This window comes from Patella vulgata, chromosome 8 (assembly GCF_932274485.2).
Source record: "Patella vulgata chromosome 8, xgPatVulg1.2, whole genome shotgun sequence".
NCBI lineage: Eukaryota > Metazoa > Mollusca > Gastropoda > Patellidae > Patella > Patella vulgata.
The window spans coordinates 42090317-42109872 of NC_065886.2; the positions used below are offsets into that span (position 1 = coordinate 42090317).

The 19556-nt window shown below is 36.0% G+C and overlaps 1 protein-coding gene across 2 annotated transcripts in view; it reads left to right on the forward strand.

Annotated features, from left to right (window-relative positions):
• The first annotated feature begins 10429 nt into the window (after window positions 1-10429).
• The window catches only part of LOC126830817 (ATP-dependent (S)-NAD(P)H-hydrate dehydratase), a 215258-nt gene continuing 206131 nt past the window's right edge, over window positions 10430-19556 (forward strand). The window contains exons 1-8 of one of the 2 annotated variants that reach the window (XM_050561231.2): window positions 10430-10586; window positions 11636-11783; window positions 13758-13803; window positions 14073-14161; window positions 14548-14665; window positions 15928-15978; window positions 16349-16450; window positions 17341-17461. In XM_050561231.2, the coding sequence (XP_050417188.1) occupies window positions 10526-10586; window positions 11636-11783; window positions 13758-13803; window positions 14073-14161; window positions 14548-14665; window positions 15928-15978; window positions 16349-16450; window positions 17341-17461 (736 nt within the window). In that variant the 5' untranslated portion in view covers window positions 10430-10525. Of the gene's footprint in view, window positions 10587-11635; window positions 11784-13757; window positions 13804-14072; window positions 14162-14547; window positions 14666-15927; window positions 15979-16348; window positions 16454-17340; window positions 17462-19556 lie in introns of both variants that reach the window. The other variant, XM_050561229.2, reaches the window with a different exon arrangement.

Below are 19556 nucleotides of genomic sequence, written 5' to 3' on the forward strand. Positions count from 1 at the left end.
AACTAGTGACAAGGCGACGGGCGGTATCTGGTCAGACCTATTTATCTCGACGATCGGTGCCTGACTGAATACTGTCAGACAGCATTTCCGGCAGTCTATTTTTCAATATTTTCTTGTAGGAGGTCCCCCATATCCTCCGCAAGGACTCCCTACTTCGACGCTCGTGAGTGGGCTTCGTCGAGGTTCGCAAGTCCGTTCGTTTGACACTTTAACTCAACGATCAGTGCCTGAAATATTGCCAGGCTCCAATTCAGGCAATCTGGTTTTCAAAATTTTCTGAGGGAGCCCCCCCCACCCCTAGTTGAAGCTCGTGCTTTTGCCCCCTTAACCTTGGACTTTGCCCCAGCTTTGCCCCTCCAACCACCGACGGCTGGCGCTGCCACTGTTATGAATTACTTTTAAACTTTTATTACTATTCTCGTCATTATATTCAGGTTATATGTACTGAAGCGTATAGGGGTCATGCAATTTTTTTTAGGAGACCCCGACATCCTGCGATCCTGTGATACTTTCTCGAGAACCCGAGATCACCTGATAATTTTCTCGGGATCTTAATTTTATTTTCTCGAGATCCCGATTTAATTGTCTCGAGATCATCCTATCCTGTGTTAACGATCCCAAGAATTCGAGTTAATGTTCTCGAGATCTTGACATCCTGTGTAAATTTTCTCGACATCTCGAGTTAATGTTATCCAGATTTTGATTATTATGCGAGATCTGCAGTGTATCGACGCTGTGGAGCAAGCATCATTGTTAATCTAACTGTAGCCTACCTGAAAGGTAAGGACAACTTATTGAATTAAACCTGATTCATTTGTCATCGATTGTTGATTTCCTTGTTCAGCATACATGTTGCTATATAAATGTTCTGCTTCTACTGGGCTAATGAAGACGGGCATAGGCCATGCAGTGTGCTATGAGGGAAATTTTTGCCCGAACAGAGGAGCTAAGGCCTACTCTTTTTTCGAACTGTCAAGGTTTCTTTTACGTGCATGCCAATGTGTACATGGGGGTCACGCCGGAAAATCCCGATGAACTTTCTCGGCCAACGCCGGGATCGAACATAGGATCCCCAGTTAATTAGCGAGTCAACACCCCATCCACTGATCCACCGTAGCTTCCCTGCTATATAAATGAAATTAAATGAAACAACTGTGCCAATGAAGACGAGCATACACCATGCAGTGCTCTATTAAAAGGAAATCTTGACCGTACACTGTCGTTGCAACCTATTCGAATTCCGGTTTTGTCGAAGACGACAAGTCGACGAAATGAAGGCGACGATCGTCGGGTTATTATGTCGTTTTGGCGGGTTGATTTTGTCGACTTGTCGACTTGTCGCCTTCTTAACAAGGCGACGATTTAGATTCATTTGAATGGCCGCTAACAGCCACCATACAGATCACATCACCTAACTAACGGTACGATAGGCGTCAGTGTGTATGTCCCGTCAAAAGACAAGAAGGCAACGGGAAAAACATTGTGATTTTTTTATCCAAGTTTTTGTTGTGTTTTGCAAATTATTTCTTTTTCATGCCTTGGTCAGTTTATTCGTCTTGAATAGTAAAAAAGCCAAAAGCGACTCTGGTTTGCACATTAACAACGTAAATAATTTGACACTGGGAGATTATGACTTCGTGACGTTAAGTGCCACTGAAACAATTGACACAAAAATTTGAAACGCTGTTTTTTTTAGTTTTAGTTTGTTCCTTTTATTGGATATTTTTCAAAACACCGAATGTCATTATCTTACATAATGGTTATGCATACAATCTCTTTGGTTTCAAGAAAAACAAAAATTATAATTCTATCAGTCGTTAAATTAAAAGAAACAAACACATTCCTTAGTGTAAAGTTTTAAAAAATGTTAGAAGATTAAAGCATTTTCTCAATTCACCTAAACAATTTCTTATTGTTGATGCATGTACACAAATGCTGGGAATCAGTCGAATACTTTGACTTTAACTTACAGCAAATGATATTGAACAGAAATTGTTTTCTGAAAAGGATATCATGCATTAGTTCAATTATGGTTCCTTTTAAAGCGATGTCCATCACCCAAATTTTGGAACGTAAAACATTATTTAATTCCGTGTGCGATGGGTCTTCTTGCAAGGCCGGGTATGTATTTCAATTCAACATCAATTTTGTCCACGGTAATCAAGTCGGATCCAGTACAAAATCTCAAAAATAATACCAATTGATGCCAATCCAGTTCCCGGATATACCACTTGAGATGATTAGCTACTTCACTTTGAGCTTTTGTCAAATTATCGGAGAACTGAAGTAGTTTCAGGATTTTCAAGTTGCTTACCCCAAGCCTATCGTAAATGTTTTTTAGGCTTTCGTAAAACAAATATGACATGGGCGAATTTTCAAAGGCATCTGCCCAACAATCAATGACAAAGTTTGGTTCTTGTATAATTTCTTTGTGGCCAATTTCTTGTATAATTTGGACTATGTTTTCTGAGGTTCATTTTTATCAACTGTTTCAAAGTCAGACATGGACTGTTGCAATACGGATCTTTCACTTAGACTTAAATATTTCATAAACACATCAATTATATTACTGAAGGTTGTTTTGAAAAGAGCGAGTTCGATAACAGGTGGTGCGAGTCTTAATGGAAAATAATGTAACTTTTTATAAGCGAAAACAATTATTCGTCCTTGGAAATCCTGTCTTAAAAATGGAACTTTGAGATCAGAGCCCAGGGTATATCCATCGTAAAAACAAGTAAAGAATTCAGTGATGGTATCGCGGATGACACCGGACCAATGTCTGGCCCCCCTTTCTCCATTTGGCAGCACTCTTTGTATATTTATCTCATCCTGTAGAATTGTAGGGTCTGAAAATGCTTGAACCATGTCACTAATAAAACAATGACTTAGTCGTATAGTAACTGTTTGTTTACGTGGTTTGGCTTGCGTTGTGTATTCAGCTAACACATCCCCAAAGTATATTTCATTGTCAAAACTTGGTTGATTATCTAATACAACCACATTTTGACCTTCTTCCAACTCCTGTGATAGATATATTGTTGCATTTTGTGTCTCACTATAGCTACTACAAGGCAAACTTATGGAGTATCGGGGACTGTATGGTGAAGGTTCACGTGGTGTCAAGCTTATATAGTGGGTAAAGAATCATCGCTAAGGGGGGAGTTTGTAATTACAGCTTCCTCGTTGTTCTGATAAGCACCCGAAGTTATGGTGTGTGGTTTCTCTGTTACGGGTACTTCAAGTATTGATTTTTTAAAACATTTGTAATCCCACGGCTTTGACCTTTTTTCTTCTGGTGAAAGTTCATCACTGTCACCATTGCTAACATCATCTGCTGGGTTAGCAACAGTGCAGAGATAGAACCTTAGCATTTTGACATGATTTTCTGCATAATATTCAGCCACTGTCTTTTCTTCGTCCAAATCACGTTCCTGGAAGTCGCGCAGATCAAAGGTAAAATTACGCTCTGGTCCTTTATTAGAAATTCCGTTTAGGAAAAATATTGCTTTGGCCTTTTCAAGCAACGGTGCTTTTTTACAGTCCCTCCCAACTGTCCACCTCTTGTTCCACCACCGGATCTCGATCTCACTTGTTTAAAACATTGTCTGTAATCAAGCCAGCCAGGTTCAATAATTCTACTTGATTTATGGTGTGATTTTGATTCCTCGTTAGCTTTTGGTGGCGATCTTGTATTTAGCTTTTTCCTTAAAACCTCCATCAGGGAGATTTTCGCTTTCTTTGATGCTGGTTGGTACTGCTGCTGTTTAGTGATTTACAGAAATTAATTGCTGCTATCCTGTCTCCTTCAAGGGGTATGTACTTTTCTAGAGTTGCCGAATCCATCAACGTGATTGTCAATACATCAATCTACAAACGAAAATTAAAGAGAATCAGATTCAATAGTTACTGCAAAAGTAATTGATGGACAGACAGACGAACGCCAAAAACGACAGTAAATCATTAACATCGACAGGGTCCATCGTTACGGAAGAACAAACAGCTCTTAATTCATAGTTCTAAATTCATAGTCCCTAATTCTTATTTCTTCATTTGTTGTCGTATTCCGACATTTGTGCACTAAAATTATCATTTGTATCTTAAAACAAATATTTGTATCTTAAAACAAATATTTGTGTCTTAAAAAAAATATTTGTATCTTATAAGAAATATTTGTTTCTTATAAGAAATATTTGTATCTTAAAACAAATATTTGTTTTACAAATCAGAATTTGTCATCGTATTATGGTCTCACTGCATCACGTCAAATTTGAAAAACAAAACACTATCTATACACCAGAATATGTAGGCGTATAACTAACTAACACTGTCTAGATACTGCCGAGACTTAACAGCAAATAGGGTGAATGTTCCGAATTTGCAACCTAAGTCAGTAATGGGATAAAGATAAATTAAGTGGGAGTGCCCCCTCTACCCACAGCCCCCGCAAATTGTGAAAGCACCCGTCTATAGGCTCGCCACTCTATTCAATAGACTTCAGCCGTAGTGGTTCAGTCAGTATGGTCTGACGGCTCTAGTGTTAGCTGAGAAAGATCCTAGGGATTTGTGTAGCCCGGCTTCCCCTTGTCACTACAGCGAGCAATGACTTGGCAAGCAGAAACATCTAGTTGCTTGGGAGGGACCAAAAAGCTTTGTTCCGTTGTAATTGGCACGTTATACATTCCCCTGGTGGTTTGAAAATACAAACAAGCCAACAGTGAGGCTGATGCCCCCCGCCAAAATCCCAAAATAAATAGATGGCACATATTAATTAATCGCACATTTATTTTTTTCAAAAGTATCAAACAATTAAACTGATTATCAACTATACACTAAGTTTCATCATTCTCTATCAGATAGATTCGAAGTTATCTTGTTCTAAAGCATCGACCAATCAAATTGCTTAGCTTTAGCTCGAAATGTTAATCATTAACTCAGTCAAGACATTCACCTAATGAACATCTACATCAAGTTTAAACATTCTAACATTTTATGTTCCAAAGTCTTGACCAATCAAATTGCTTATCGCTCCTTAGCCTAAGCAGAAAATTCTCATCATCGAACTTAGTCAAGGTAACGATATAATGAATCTATACTCGGAGTTTCATCACTCTCACTTAATTATTACCAAAGTTATCGTGCCCCAAAGCATCATCTAATCAGATTACTTATCTCTGCTGATCGTAAGCAGACAATGTTTATCATTAAACTTGATCAAGACATTCGCCTAATTAACGCCTACACTAAGTTTGATCATTCTACCTCAATTAGAAGGAGAGTTATTGTGTTCCAAAGTCTTGACCAATCAAATTGCTTATCGCTCTGCTTACCCTGAGCAGCAAGTGTTCATTGTTGAACTTCGTCAAGGTATTGGTGTGATAAAATCTAACACTAAGTGTCCTCACTCTCACTTAATTAGAACTAACGTTATCGTGCCCCAAAGCATTAACCAATCAAATTGATTATCTCTGAATACCCTACACAGAAAATTCTGACCTAATAAACAGCAAGTTTGAACATTCTACCTCAATTTGAAGGAGAGTTACTGTGTTCCAAAGTCTCGGCCAATCAAATTGCTTATCGCTCTGATTACTCCGAACAGAAAGTGATCATTATCGAACTTGGTATTGATATCATAAAACTATACACTGAGTTTCCTCACTCTCCCTTAATTAGAACTAAAGTTATCGTGTCCCAAAGCATCAACCAATCAAATTGCTTATCTCTGCTTACCCTAAACAGAAAATTATCATCTTCGTACTCCATCAAGGCATTCACCTAATAAACACCTATGCCATGTGTGAACATTCTAGCTCAATTAGAATTAGAGTTATTGTGTTCGAAAGTCTCGACCAATCAAATTGGCTATTGCTCTGCTTACCCTGAGCAGAAAATGCTCATTATCGAACTTAGTCAAGGTATTGATGTAATAAAACTAACATCAACGTTCATCACTCTCACTTAATTAGAACTAAAATTATCGTGCCCCAAAGCATCAACCAATCAAATTGCTTATTTCTGTATACCCTAAACAGCAAATTCTCATCTTCGAACTCCATCAAGGCATTGACCTAATAAACACCTACACCAAGTTTGAACATTCTAGCTCAATAAGAAGGAAAGTTATTGTGTCCTAAAAAGTGTGACGGACGGACAGACAGACGGACGAACCCATTTTAATAGTCCCCTGCTTTCTTCGAAAGGCGGGGGACAATAAGAGTAAGTCGTAATGCCGTAAGGCAAACCTCCCCTCATAAAAATGACACTGCATGGCGTATCACGTCTTCACGAGTCCAGGAGCGTGTTCGATCCCTGCATTGGCCGAGAAAGTTCGTCAGGATTTTCCGACGTGGTTTCCCCACTTGTCAGTGGAGCAGGATTGAGGGCCTGACAAGGACAGCTGCCTAGTCATTCGGATGATACGAAAAAACGAGGTCCCGTGTATACATTGGCGGGACGTAAAAGATCCCTTGGCAGTTGGAATTCGACATAAGGCCATAGTGCCGCTGCGCGGGCAAAATTTCCCTCATAGCACACTGAATGGCGTATGCCCGTTTTCATTAGACCAGTTTGGGATCAAACCAGGAGGGCGTTAAACCCCAGTTCATTTCAGTCATTTAATTGAAAAGTGGAGGACGAGAATAATCTGTGAATAGCGATACATAAATAACTGTACATGTACACATACGTTCTGTTTCTTGATCTTCATAATTTGTGTTTCTGTTAGATTACGGGATCGTAGAAAATATTCTAATCTATCCATCATATCGGCTGAAACGAAAATCATACAGTTATTTTGAAGCTCAATTATAAAATTAAACAGGTAGGCCTACTATGCAATAAAATTTGTTAAAAATGCTAAGAATAGAAACACAAATAGCTATGCTGACCTCCTTGTAATAAGCGGGTTGGCACGTCAGAAATTTGAGATGATAATCCGTTTCGAAGGACATACTTTGAAGAACTGGCCTTATAGGGCACAGGTCACAAATTATCCTTATTACACATCTGTTGTACACAACCCAGCGAAAATTTAAGAAAACTGGGGAAATAATGGTCCACATTGGCCGACCAAATATGAACTAGCCTCCTTCGCTTCTATCTGAAACATATTTGTAGCAAAAAGATAAAGACCGGTACGTTGTATAAATCTACCACCCTCCTGGAATAGTTAAACTTACTGTAATTCGAAGAATTTCCCTTACCTATCAAGTTTAGTCTACAGTTAGATTAACAATGATGCTTGCTTCACAGCGTCGATACACTGCAGATCTCGCATAATAATCAAAATCTAGATAACATTAACTCGAGATGTCGAGAAAATTTACACAGGATGTCAAGATCTCGAGACCTTCTACAAAATTTTGCATGACCCCTATACGCTTCCGTACGTATGTGGGTCATGCAAAATTTTGTAGAAGGTCTCGAGATCCTGCGATCCTATGATACTTTTTCGAAATCCCATGATCATCTGGTAATTTTCTCGAGATCTCAATTTAATGTTCTCGAAATCCCCAGATAATTTTCCTGAGATATTGACATCCTGTGTAAATTTTCTCGAGAATTCGAGTTAATATTCTAGAGATATTGATATCCTATGTAAATTTTCTCGAGAATTCGAGTTAATTTTCTCGAGATATTGACATCCTATGTAAATTTTCTCGAGATCCCGAGTTAATATGAAACCTTATAATAGTGTTTCCACGTTGTGAAGCAACCATTGTCCCGATACTTCGCACCAAATTTGATAAAAAAAAAATACTCAAACATTTGTTACAAAAGAAAACTGCTAACTAATGAAAGAATAAACGGACAATCGATAGGAAACCCATGATTTACACTAAATTTGAAATATGATTAAAATCGATTGGGTTCATCGTCTTACGGCCGCAATACTTCACACCAAATATGAAATTCAAAACCCTACCACGTTAGCTTTAATGTGTGAAGCTTTGAACTACAGACTTGCTTGTTAAATTATTTCAATTTAATGTGTGGGCGACGTTTAATTGAAAATGTCATATTTTGTTTTAGAATAAAGCCAGACAGAGTGTTTATTGTCTTGTGGCACAAGTGCTTCGGAGCAGATTTTAAATAAAAAATCTTGAAAAACTCTGGGCTCTAACGCGTTCACAGTTTTACCGGAAAGTAGGAATAACGCCATAACATAACTTCAGGGAGCGCTGCAAATCAATAAGGTTCATTGTTCCGCCGAGAATAAATAGGGTTCCTCTGCCTGTGACACTAATGATTCAAAAGAAATTTAAACGATAGTCACGCAAAGTGTGAAGATACGCCCACGCAGCATCTATGCATCAACAGCAGATTATTCGAAAGGAAAACTTGGTTGTTTAATAAATAGTATAAGGATCTAGCATTCATCAAGAAATCTAATCTCTATCGTGTTCGCGTGCTTGTTATCTCTCTGGGACAGAAATCTTATATTGCTGAAAATTAACAGGGGTCATCCTTGTCGCGGAACACTGAATATCGAAAATCCGTTAAAACACAAAATTTGAAACAAAACCGTTAAAAACTGTAGGCTCTATCGTGCTATTAAGGTTTTCGGGAAAGTGTGTGTGTGTGTGGGGGGGGGGGGGTAAGCTCCGAAACAACAGGTTGTGGGGCGCTGAGAATACGTTAAAACTACGCGCACACATAAAAATACTCGAGTAAATTTACACAGGAGGGCAAGATCCCGAGAACATTAACTCGGATTCTCGAGATCGTTAACGCAGGATGGGAGATTCTTGAGAAATTTATTAGGGGATTTCGAGAACATTAAATTGAGATCTCGAGAAAAGATCGCAGGATCTCGAGGTCTTCTACAAAATTTTGTATGACCCCTATACGCTTCCGTAGAATTTGGAGAAATGTTTTTTGACATTGGTTTGGCAAGATTGGTATTTGGAAATTTGTTGTTCGAGATTTGTTTTTCGTTGAATGTTTCTGATTAAATTTAAATGCATTTTTTTTATTTTCGAAAATAAATTTTACCATTTATATTAAAATACAATAAAATTAAACTAAGATACAATTTACAAATCTGATATGACAAATTTTAATGTCTTATTTATAAAACAAAAAAATATTAATATTTAGTATACAAATATTAATATTTAGTATACGTAGTATACAAATGTTAATTTTATTATACATATGTCGAAATACGACAACAAATGAAGAACTGAGGACTATGAATTAACACCCAAGAATTAATAACACGGAATAAAGAGTTGTTTGATCTTCCATACTGGAATAATGAAGACGGAAAAAAATTGAATTTCAACTGCCGAGGGTTCTTTTAGTGCACACCCGAACGTGTCCTGCATCGCTGACAAGGGAAAACCAAGCCGAAAAACCCCGATGAACTTTCGCGGCCAACACCGAGATCGAACCCGGGACATAGTGAAACAGATTAGTCATCAGTATACCTATAAAAGAAAATTCGTTTTCGCATCATCCACTGAAAAAAACAAATGACTTAAATCTGAGGAGAAACATAGGCCTAATGCTATGATTGGGGCGCGGGAATGATAAATCAAGCAGGTTTTGTTTCCTTCACTTATTCTTCGCCGCGATGGGCGCCCAAGAAAAACCAGTGGATCAGAAGGCCAACAGCAAGCCTTTAAAAGTGTGCTATGAAGGAATTTAAAATCCAACTGGCAAGGGTTCTTTTAGACGGATCGGAACGTCTTTTTAAAATCAAATATTAATTTTCATACGCCGATCTTGAAATGTGATTATGTATTGTCGTCCCCCGCACCCCCGCCCCCCCCCCCCCCGTCCGTCGTCCACAATTGCTTGTGGACGCTCTACAAGCTAAAATTTTGGTAAATATTCGTGATTTAGAGGCGGAAGGATAAAAATTAACAGGTTGCTTGGTTACGTTGATGTGTACGGCGAATAGTTACATTTTTTTAGTATGGAACTTCAAGTTTGTGTATATCAAAATTTTGGTGGTCAACCTCATACAAATTTTGGTGCAAAGACATGGCCGTTTGTTTCTCCGTCTGTAATGAAAAGCATTCAGCCCAATGAAAATTTGGGGAAAAGTTGTGCCCGGGCTAAGAGACAAAAATCCGCATTGAAGTCAATCGGGAAATTAATTGTTGTCTGCATCCATTTTGCTTAAATGGAGTGGCCTCCCTTTTACCGTAAATTTATTTTTGTGAGCGGAAATTAATGGTTAGTGCTAATGATAAGGCCAGCTCAATTTTTGTCATAGGTCACGAGATGTAAACAGGGCTGGGGCTAATCCCAGCTCTAACCTAACCCTGGACCTAGCCCCAATGCTTACTCTAACCCTTACCTATAATCTCGCAAACAATCACTTGCCCCCTAACCATATTTACATCTCAACAACTGGACAAAAATTGAGCTGGCCTTAACAAATAGATTTAGCCGTTTGTTTGTATGGTGTTTATTTTCTTTCCTGGTTAATCTAGACTATCAACAAGCGCCGTGTTGTGGAAGTTTTGAACGAAAATTTAAGGAATTCTAAAATCCATCACCAGCTGTTTTCACAATGTTGTCTGTGAGTGGATGGTTGATGTATGCATTAAACAGAAGCAGATTGGTAGCACCAGGTAATGCTTAGTTCATCTACCGAATCCAAATAATTAAACACCAATTATTCGTCCCTTTTCTGTCTACATAAAGTTCCTTTACATAACAATAATAAAGCGAAAGTAGAACATAGAAAGGCCCAGGGGTCTCGAGGAATGGTAGGTATAATCTGACCATACCATCAGAAATGTTATTCTGTATAGATAGGCTACATGTGTAGAATATTATTTAGAAAAAACTGAATTTTCCTATAAATATTACCGTACATATTAAAGAAATATTTGAACATTTCACCATTATGTAGGCCTATTAATATAAGCTTATAACTTATAAGGTTCAAGATTTCACATTTTATTTGTATATTTAATTTCTTTACCGGTAGGCCTAATATATTTTGTAAAGCGCACTTTTTTTGTCCCATCCGAATGACTAGACAACTGTCCTTGTCAGACCCTCCGTCCTGCACCACTGACAAGGGGAAACCACGTTGGAAAATCCTGATGAACTACATTGAAATAGACAAAAATGGTTTTAAAAGCAAATGTAATATAGATGTATGTAAAGTGATTTATTTTCAATTTTTGAAAAAAATATTGTAATTTCTAATCAATTATATTCGGTGAAATACTTGAACAGTTCAACTTCAAATTCAACGGCATTCATTTACGTCTGCTTAGTGTATTCTACAACCGTCTTCATAAGCCCAGTTCGGAGCAAAACAGTAGGACGTTAAACCCCATTTCATTTCATTTGTATTTTACAAGTTTTTAAAATTATTATTTTGTAGGATTGTGTTATAGGATATGTTTTTATTTTTTCATTACACTTGGCACCTGAAACAATAGAATACAGGATTTGTGTACTGATTATAAAATGTTAATTGTGTCTTAAATATTGGATATTGGGATCCAGGATATTGAGATTAGATATCATCTTTAGATAATCTCCTGTATTTGATTTAAAATAGGATTTGGCTATGTCGAATTTTGACAAATTTTCAATTCATCATATCTATGTGCATTGTAATGGATGAATCACAAATTTGAAACATTTTGATTATTGTTTACAGTTAGTTTTGGTTGTCATCGTTATACTTCTGCTGCCCAATCAGCACCAAATGTTTTAATCGATATGGTTAAATCCTTTATACCACCTTTAACCTATGACCAACATAAAGGTCAATCAGGTCGTGTTGCTGTATTTGGTGGATGCCAAGAGTAAGTTGGTTGTTTTTATTAAACTATTAACAGAATTACTTTAATAAATAAAATTTATAAAAATTAATAAGCAGACTAGCGGCTAAATGAATAATCTTATTTACAGCAGTAGGAAATGGAACCGAATTTAGCACCATATTCCAGACTAAAAGACAAATACAGACTTTGCTGCTAAAAATCATATCCGATCAAAAATGAATCAAACAGAAGTAATGACCATCTGTGTTCCCATTTTATTTGATTCCATGCAGCCATGCAGGTTTTTTTTTTAGTTTGTAAATCAACGTCTAAATGATGCATCATTTTTATCCACAAGCAATCCTCAAGCTTAATTTCGGGTCTTGGCAGAGTGAGGGCTGTGAGAAAAAACAACTAGATAGGACAGGAACCTGACGTACAAGCTTGGCGCAGACGCTAGGCCACTTAACAACACCCAATCCTAAGTAAATCGGAACAACCCACTATTCTTTGTCGAATATCATTTGCCTATATTTATTGTCCCCCGCCTTTTGAAGAAAATGTTACCGGGGTCGTGAATTATAAAAGATAATCCTGACTCTTTAGACAGCGTACAACAGGAGTGAGATTTCAGTCTGTGGGGAAAGAAACAAAACATGTGACATTAGGTTTAGATTTTATTGAGCTGGCTGGGTGACAAACACAATGCACTCTGGGAAAAGATTTACCTTGTAACAATTGTCTCAATTACAATAAACATTTTATAATATGAACACTCATATAAATAAACTATTCTAGGCCTACGTCAAACAGAAACACTAATTAGCAACATTGCAGCCGTAATGTTGGAAAATGAATAGCATGAATATGATCTTTTGGGCCAATTAAAACATACTAGTAATAGTACTGAACTAAGACAATGACATGATATTAATTACTTATGTTGTATGGCGAGGCCTAATATTACAAAGATGGCTGCCATGACAAAAAACATGTGCTCTGTAAGGTTTCTAGGTATTTCAACTAAGGCTGCTCAATACTTAAAATACTGGCTATAGCAATATCAATAAGAATTATCATGAACACCTATTAGTTCTTTTAATACAAGTTATAGTAATGGTAAACTAAATAATTACCTGTGGGGAAAGAAACAAAACATGTGACATTAGGTTTAGATTTTATTTAGCTGGTTGGGTGACAGACACAATGCACTCTGGGAAAGGATTATCTCCCCTTATCAACCCTTGCAAAACTGTAGTTGTCTCCCTTCTACCATTAGCCTAACTCAAAATAATACCCCCCTATTCTCACTCCGTCACAAAAGCAGGGGACTATTAAAATGGGTCTGTTTGTCTGCCTGTCTGTCTATCTGGCACTCTTTTTTTAGGACACAATAACTCTCCTTCTAATTGAGCTAGAATGTTCAAACTTGATGTAGATGTTCATTAAGTGAATGTCTTGACTGAGTTTAATGATTAGCATTTCCTGCTAAAGCTAAGCAGAGACCAGCAATTTCATTGGTCAGTGCTTTAGGACAAGATAACTTTGATTCTATCTCACAGAGAGTGATGAAACTTAGTATATAGTTAATAATCAGTTTGATTGCTCGATACTTTTGAAAAAGATGGGGGGTTGGATGGCCGAATGGTTAGCACAGGTGTGCTGTATCATAAGGCCTGTCATTGAGTCAACTGGCGTGGTTTTGAATCCCCGGTTGTACGTGACAAGGAGTAGGGTCGCCTGTTCAACCTCGTGGGTTTTCTCCGGGTCCCCCAGTTTCCTTCCACTGCTAAATTAAGACCCCTACGCGCAAGCGAATTATTGAAATAAAATTAAACCATGTGTTATTCCCGAAATGACCTAGTTTGTGTCGAGTGGTCGTTTAACCCCATTTCTCTCTCTCTCTCCCTCTTGAAAAAGATAAATTGTGCAATTGAATAATATGTGTCATCTATTTATTTTGGGATTTTGGCTGGGGACATCAGCCTCACTGTTTGCTTGTTAAAATTATTGCAGATATACTGGTGCTCCATATTTTGCAGCCATTTCAGCTCTTAAACTTGTAAGTTTTTCATACAAATTTTACAAATGGTACACCAGTCTAATTGTAAAACAATGATTGGATGAGCACTGGTTATTGGTTTGTAATAGCTTAGTTACTTCATTTATTCTTATATGGCAATGGGTCCATCTTTAAGACAGAATATTAATAGATAAAATATTATGTCACTTTATTAATGGTTGCTAGATTAATTCATTAATTTTTAGATTGGTTTTAATTCTTTCAATATTATTGCTAATTGTTTATAACTCTGATTGGATATTTTACAGGGCGCTGATTTATCTCATGTTTTTTGTACTCAAGAAGCAGCTACAGTTATTAAATCTTATAGTCCAGAACTTATTGTACATCCTATTATGTAAGTATAGATACATTAAACTATTCACATACAGGTAGTCATCAATTGGGTTTAACTTCCACTAGACGCAATCTATGGACCCTAACTTGCTTTCACTCTGGAGTGAAAAGAGAGGACGAGGAGAAAACCCATGATGATGGGCAGGCGATCCAAACCACCACTTAACTCAACATATTTGTCTTCAAGATTTTAGTTTCTTGCACAAGAAGCATGTTTTATTTATACATTAGTGAAATGTACGTGACAACTGTCTGCAGAAAGAATGTCCCCTCCCCCCGCACGCCTCTACTAAAACATTCTATGTGCTTTATTTTATCTATCAAAATTTGTTTATTCGTCTGATTTAGAATAATATAACATCTTCAAACTATTGCCCATTTTTTCAGTAATTCTGATAATTTGTCAACTACAAGTGAGGAAACATCAAAATGGTTAGAAAGAATGCATGCTGTTATTTTAGGTCCAGGATTAGGTAGAGATATAAATACTTTAAAATATGCTGAGGTAAGTTGACCATTGTACTTCTTGTTATATTATGGGGTTTTGATACGCTTACATATTTTGAGACACAGTTATAAAACACAACGATATATAAAAAAAATATTTATGACTTCCAAGAACCAAACATGTCACAATTATATATCTGACAAAAAGGGTTGACTATCTCTATTCCTTCTGCCTCAAATCTTGAGTATTCACCAAAATCTGGCAGAAAATGTAAATTCAAACTCTCTTCTTGATTCTGGGATAAAAGTCAACAAAAATTTTCCATGCAAAAGGGGGGAAAGAGAATTGTTATAAATAGACAGGAGGAATGGTGGCAGTCCATCATTAAATTTATGCTCTCTCTCTCTCTCTCTCTCTCTCTCTCTCTCTCTCTCTCTCCTCCCTCCCTCCCTCTCCCCTTTTCTCCCCTTTTGCATGGCCATTTTAGTTGATTTTTTGGTCTAAAATCAAAGAAGAGAGTTTGGATTAACATGAAAGGATAAAAGAGATTGATTCCATCTGGGTGATATGTTTGGCGGATAGTTACATAGTATATTACTTCAAGTTTGTGTATCTCAAAATTTCACTGGTCAATATTATAAAAATTTTGGAACAAAGACATGGCCATTTGTAGCTCTGTCTGAAGTGAAAAGTGTTAGTCAAAAGTTGCAGCCAGGCAAAGAGACTAGAATTAACATTGAAGTTAACAGGGAAATTAATGGTGGTCTGCCCCCGAATAATCATTTGAGTTTATCTCCCTTTAATGTCCCCTCTATAGCTAAATATTTTCTGTGACTAAAAATCTCTGAGTTGCTATTGGAATATAAGCTTAAAGATACATTATGTAAGATTTAGATAAAGAACTAGCCATTCTTGCTATAATAATTCGAAAGTAGATGATGTAAAATGAATAATTTGAAAATTTCATTGAAATTACTATATTGCAAGCGAAGATATTAGCCTTTGAAGGTTTGACAGACATGTGCAATAATTTCAACCACCGTACTGGTTGATCGAAGCTACGTCGCGGTCCTCCATATTTGATTAAATATTGCTGAACCATTCTAATCTATTTAATATCGGAGAAAACTGATGCCATCTAGAGTTGATTAAGGCCTGGGTCAGTTAATTAATGTCTAATTAATACTTTAGAAAACACTTCAGACCTAAAGAAAGACCTGCAATAGGCAGATTTAGCTCTTGCATAATGCATGTTTAACAGTTATCCTAATATTAGAAAGCACAGCTTTAGTATAATAAATACTTTTAATTTTTTGCAGGCAATAATAAAAATAGCTAAAGAAAAATGTCTTCCAATAGTCATAGATGCAGTAAGTAAAATGCTTTTTTTAAGATAATTTTCTTGAATTAACAAATCAGAGAAATTTTCCACTATGACACTTGGATAATCTAGAGCATTAGTCCTATATTTTTGTTGAGCAATCAATAGGGCTTCAAAACATTTTGTCACCAGTATAGTCCCACAATTTGATTGGGAAGATGTAGATTTCAACCATTTCCTTCAACTGCTAAGACATGTCTAAAAGCTCTTTATTGGATAATGACACCAAGGTGAAAAACAATCAGTTGAAATTGAACTTTAAAAATAATTGTAAATCATTTTGCTTTTTATTGATAATTTACTTTTTTATTAATTTTCTGCCAATATTCTTCATTTATTATTCTTGTTTAATTTGACAGGATGGACTCTTCCTTATCACACAAAAACCTGAACTTGTCAAAGGATATAAACGTGCCATTTTAACACCAAATGTTGCAGAGTTTTCAAGATTATATGAAAAAGTGGTATTAATTACTTCATTATATTATCATATTGTTAAAAGAAAATAAGATTATTGGTTTTAATGGTCAGTAGACCTTTGAGAGAAACAAGGCTATATAAGAAAACAATTCTGGTTCTCATCTACCACTACATCACTTGAAAAAGGATGCATTACTTATGTTGAACCATAGAATGTTATGTTTGTGTTAAAGGGACAATAACACTCTTGCTGGCTTGAAAGCTCCAGAAAATAAATAATATCTCTATCTAAGTACTAGATGTTTAAGTGTCCTACCTGTTGTGTAAATTATCCATTACATCCTATTTTACTTGTCCAGAGGGTTCGAAAATATTTTTAAATTGAAGTTTCATTTGAAAAGGTTTACGTTAGACGTTTCAAACCATTATGTTTAATTTTTCAAAATTTTTAAATAAGGTGTGTTAAGATGAAATTTGTATCATCAATTAATTGAAATATCCTAAAATAGTACAATTTGTTGACCAGAATAAATATTGGGACATATTATTCAGTTACAACAAGAGTGGTATTGAGCCTTTAAGCCATTTACCCACATGAATGTTTGACAAAGTAAAGACATAAAATAAAAATTCTTGTTTTTTGAAGGATTTTCTAAGAACCAGAATACAGAATATTTATTTTGTATGGACCAAATATACAAATATATGAATTCTCACCAGAGCCCACGATTATTTTGTACTGGAGTTCCCTCCCCTTGATTAAAAACACCAACCTTAATCCTACTATGACTATTAATAGCATTTCTTTCTAATAAAATTTGTATTAAAGGGGAGTATAAATTTGTTCAACCATCTTGATATTAATAATTCTATGTATTTCAAAAGTTTGATTTAAACTATTTTGTATGATTAGTATGATAATTTTGTACAGTTTGGTGAAAAGCCACCAGAAAATGAGCCAGTTATATGTGTGAAGTCATTAGCAGAAAGATTAGGCAATATTACAATTGTACAGAAAGGATTCAGTGATGTCATGTCAGATGGTGACAAAGGTATTTATCTTTATGTATTCGTATTTAAGGGGAATACATAATGTCATCATTTGTGTCCGTCAGTCCATTCGATTTTTTAAAATTTCCTGTAAGAATTCTACATACAGGATTCTTGGCCAATTTGTTTTCAAAATTGTTGTGATTGTTACTGTGCATAAAGAATGATCCCATCACTATCCTGGAGTAACTTGATTCTTATGTCCTTTAATTGAAGAGTTCTGTAGATGATAGCTGTTGGGCAAAAGAGGGGATAGGTGGATTGGGTTGGTTGTGGGGTAGCTAGCTGGCATAATTGAAGTCGATAAAGAATATTTTTTTAAAAAAAATACTTATTGAACACGCTAGAAACTACAGTTTTTAACAGATTTTTTAAAATTTTGGATTAAAGCTTTGCAGTCATGAGAGGATGAACCCTATTGATTTTTTATGTTCCATTACTTATCCCCTGTAGGCTGAAAACTGGCCACAGTTTTAAACATTCTTTGTGGTCCTGATTGGACGACCCCTGTCAATACTCAGTGCTCCACAACTTCAGATCCTGAATTATCCCCCAATTTGCCAAAAACCTTGTTTTTAGCAGATTTTTCCCAAGCTTGAAGGTATAAATTACATATCCTTGTCAAATTTGGTAAACAAACAAGTTTTCTTTTCAGATGAGCTGCTGTCTATGGCTATCTTCTTTTTTCTTTAAAACAAAGCTACTGTGTGACCATATTTCCACCATTTGCATGTATATCTTTTTACAATTCTCTGTCAGATTTATAGTCAATAAATATAGTATTTGTAAAATTTGGATTAACAAAAGATGTATTATGAAATTATACAGCATTTTCTTCCTTCTCGGGCTTCTCTAGGGAATTACAATGATAAGAATAGGTTTCATTCATGAATCTGGCTACGGAAATTGTCTATGATTATCCTGTGTGAAATGTAATTGATTATTAAGATAAGTAAGTGTTCTATGATCTGTGTGGGCCGTGACGCTATATTTGTCATGATGTATCATCTCGATCAGTTGGCTAATAGTTAACAATAGCAGGAACAAGGCGTCAAGAAGAGTTTGTGATGTAGCAATGTCTTTGATTGTGTAATGATAAGCCATACATTGATGATTTAGCCAGTGGTTATGTCTGTTATTATTATCAACAGCGATACAATCCGTCTGCCCTTTTTATATTAAAATAGATCAATAACTTCTTATTTAACCTCTTTGATGTTTTTATAGGAAGTTTATTTTTTGACCATTAGTTAAGTTGTTGATTTTTTTATAGAGGTTATTTCCATTGCTTTATATTGTTTAATCATTTAGTTTGATTTGTATCCTTTTTGATGGTAAAATAGAATTTCATTTTGTGATAATTTTAGACTTTTTTAATCTCACTCCCGCCTACAACCATCAGTCTTTGGTTCACCTTTCTTGTTAGTGCAAAAAAAGACTACAATAATTCCTCATAAAATTCATATATATTTTTTTAAACTGATTTAGATATCTCATTCCGATGAAAGATTATTGATTTTGGATAGTAACTTCCAGAGTTATTCCACTTTCTTAGCACCATAGAAGCATCAATTATGATCTGATGTTTCTGAAAATTATATTGATTACCTGATCATTGATTTTCAACATTTTTCAATAAATCTCTGATAAGAACTTCCAGAGTTATTGCTCTTTGTAAGCACCTAAGATGCTTGAATTATGATCCAATCTTTTTTTTTAATTTAAATTTGCTGTCTGTCTTATTTAAAAGAAGACTCATATTGATTTACAGTGATTTTTCTATAATAACTTTCAGAGTTATTCTCCTTTGTTATGAAATCTTGTTAGCACCTTAGAATTTTATTGTGATCTGATCATTTTGAACTCTTTACTTGTGGGTGGGGGGGTGGTGGTGGTTGGATGGCCGAATGGTTACCACGTGCACACGTGCGTGCTGTATCATAAGGCTTGTCATTGAGTCAACTGGCGTGGTTTCGAATCCCCGGTTGTACGTGACAAGGAGTAGGGTTGCCTGTCCAACCTCGTGGGTTTTCTCCGGGTCCTCCGGTTTCCTCCCACTGCTAAAGACCCATATGCGCAAGCGAATTATTGAAATAA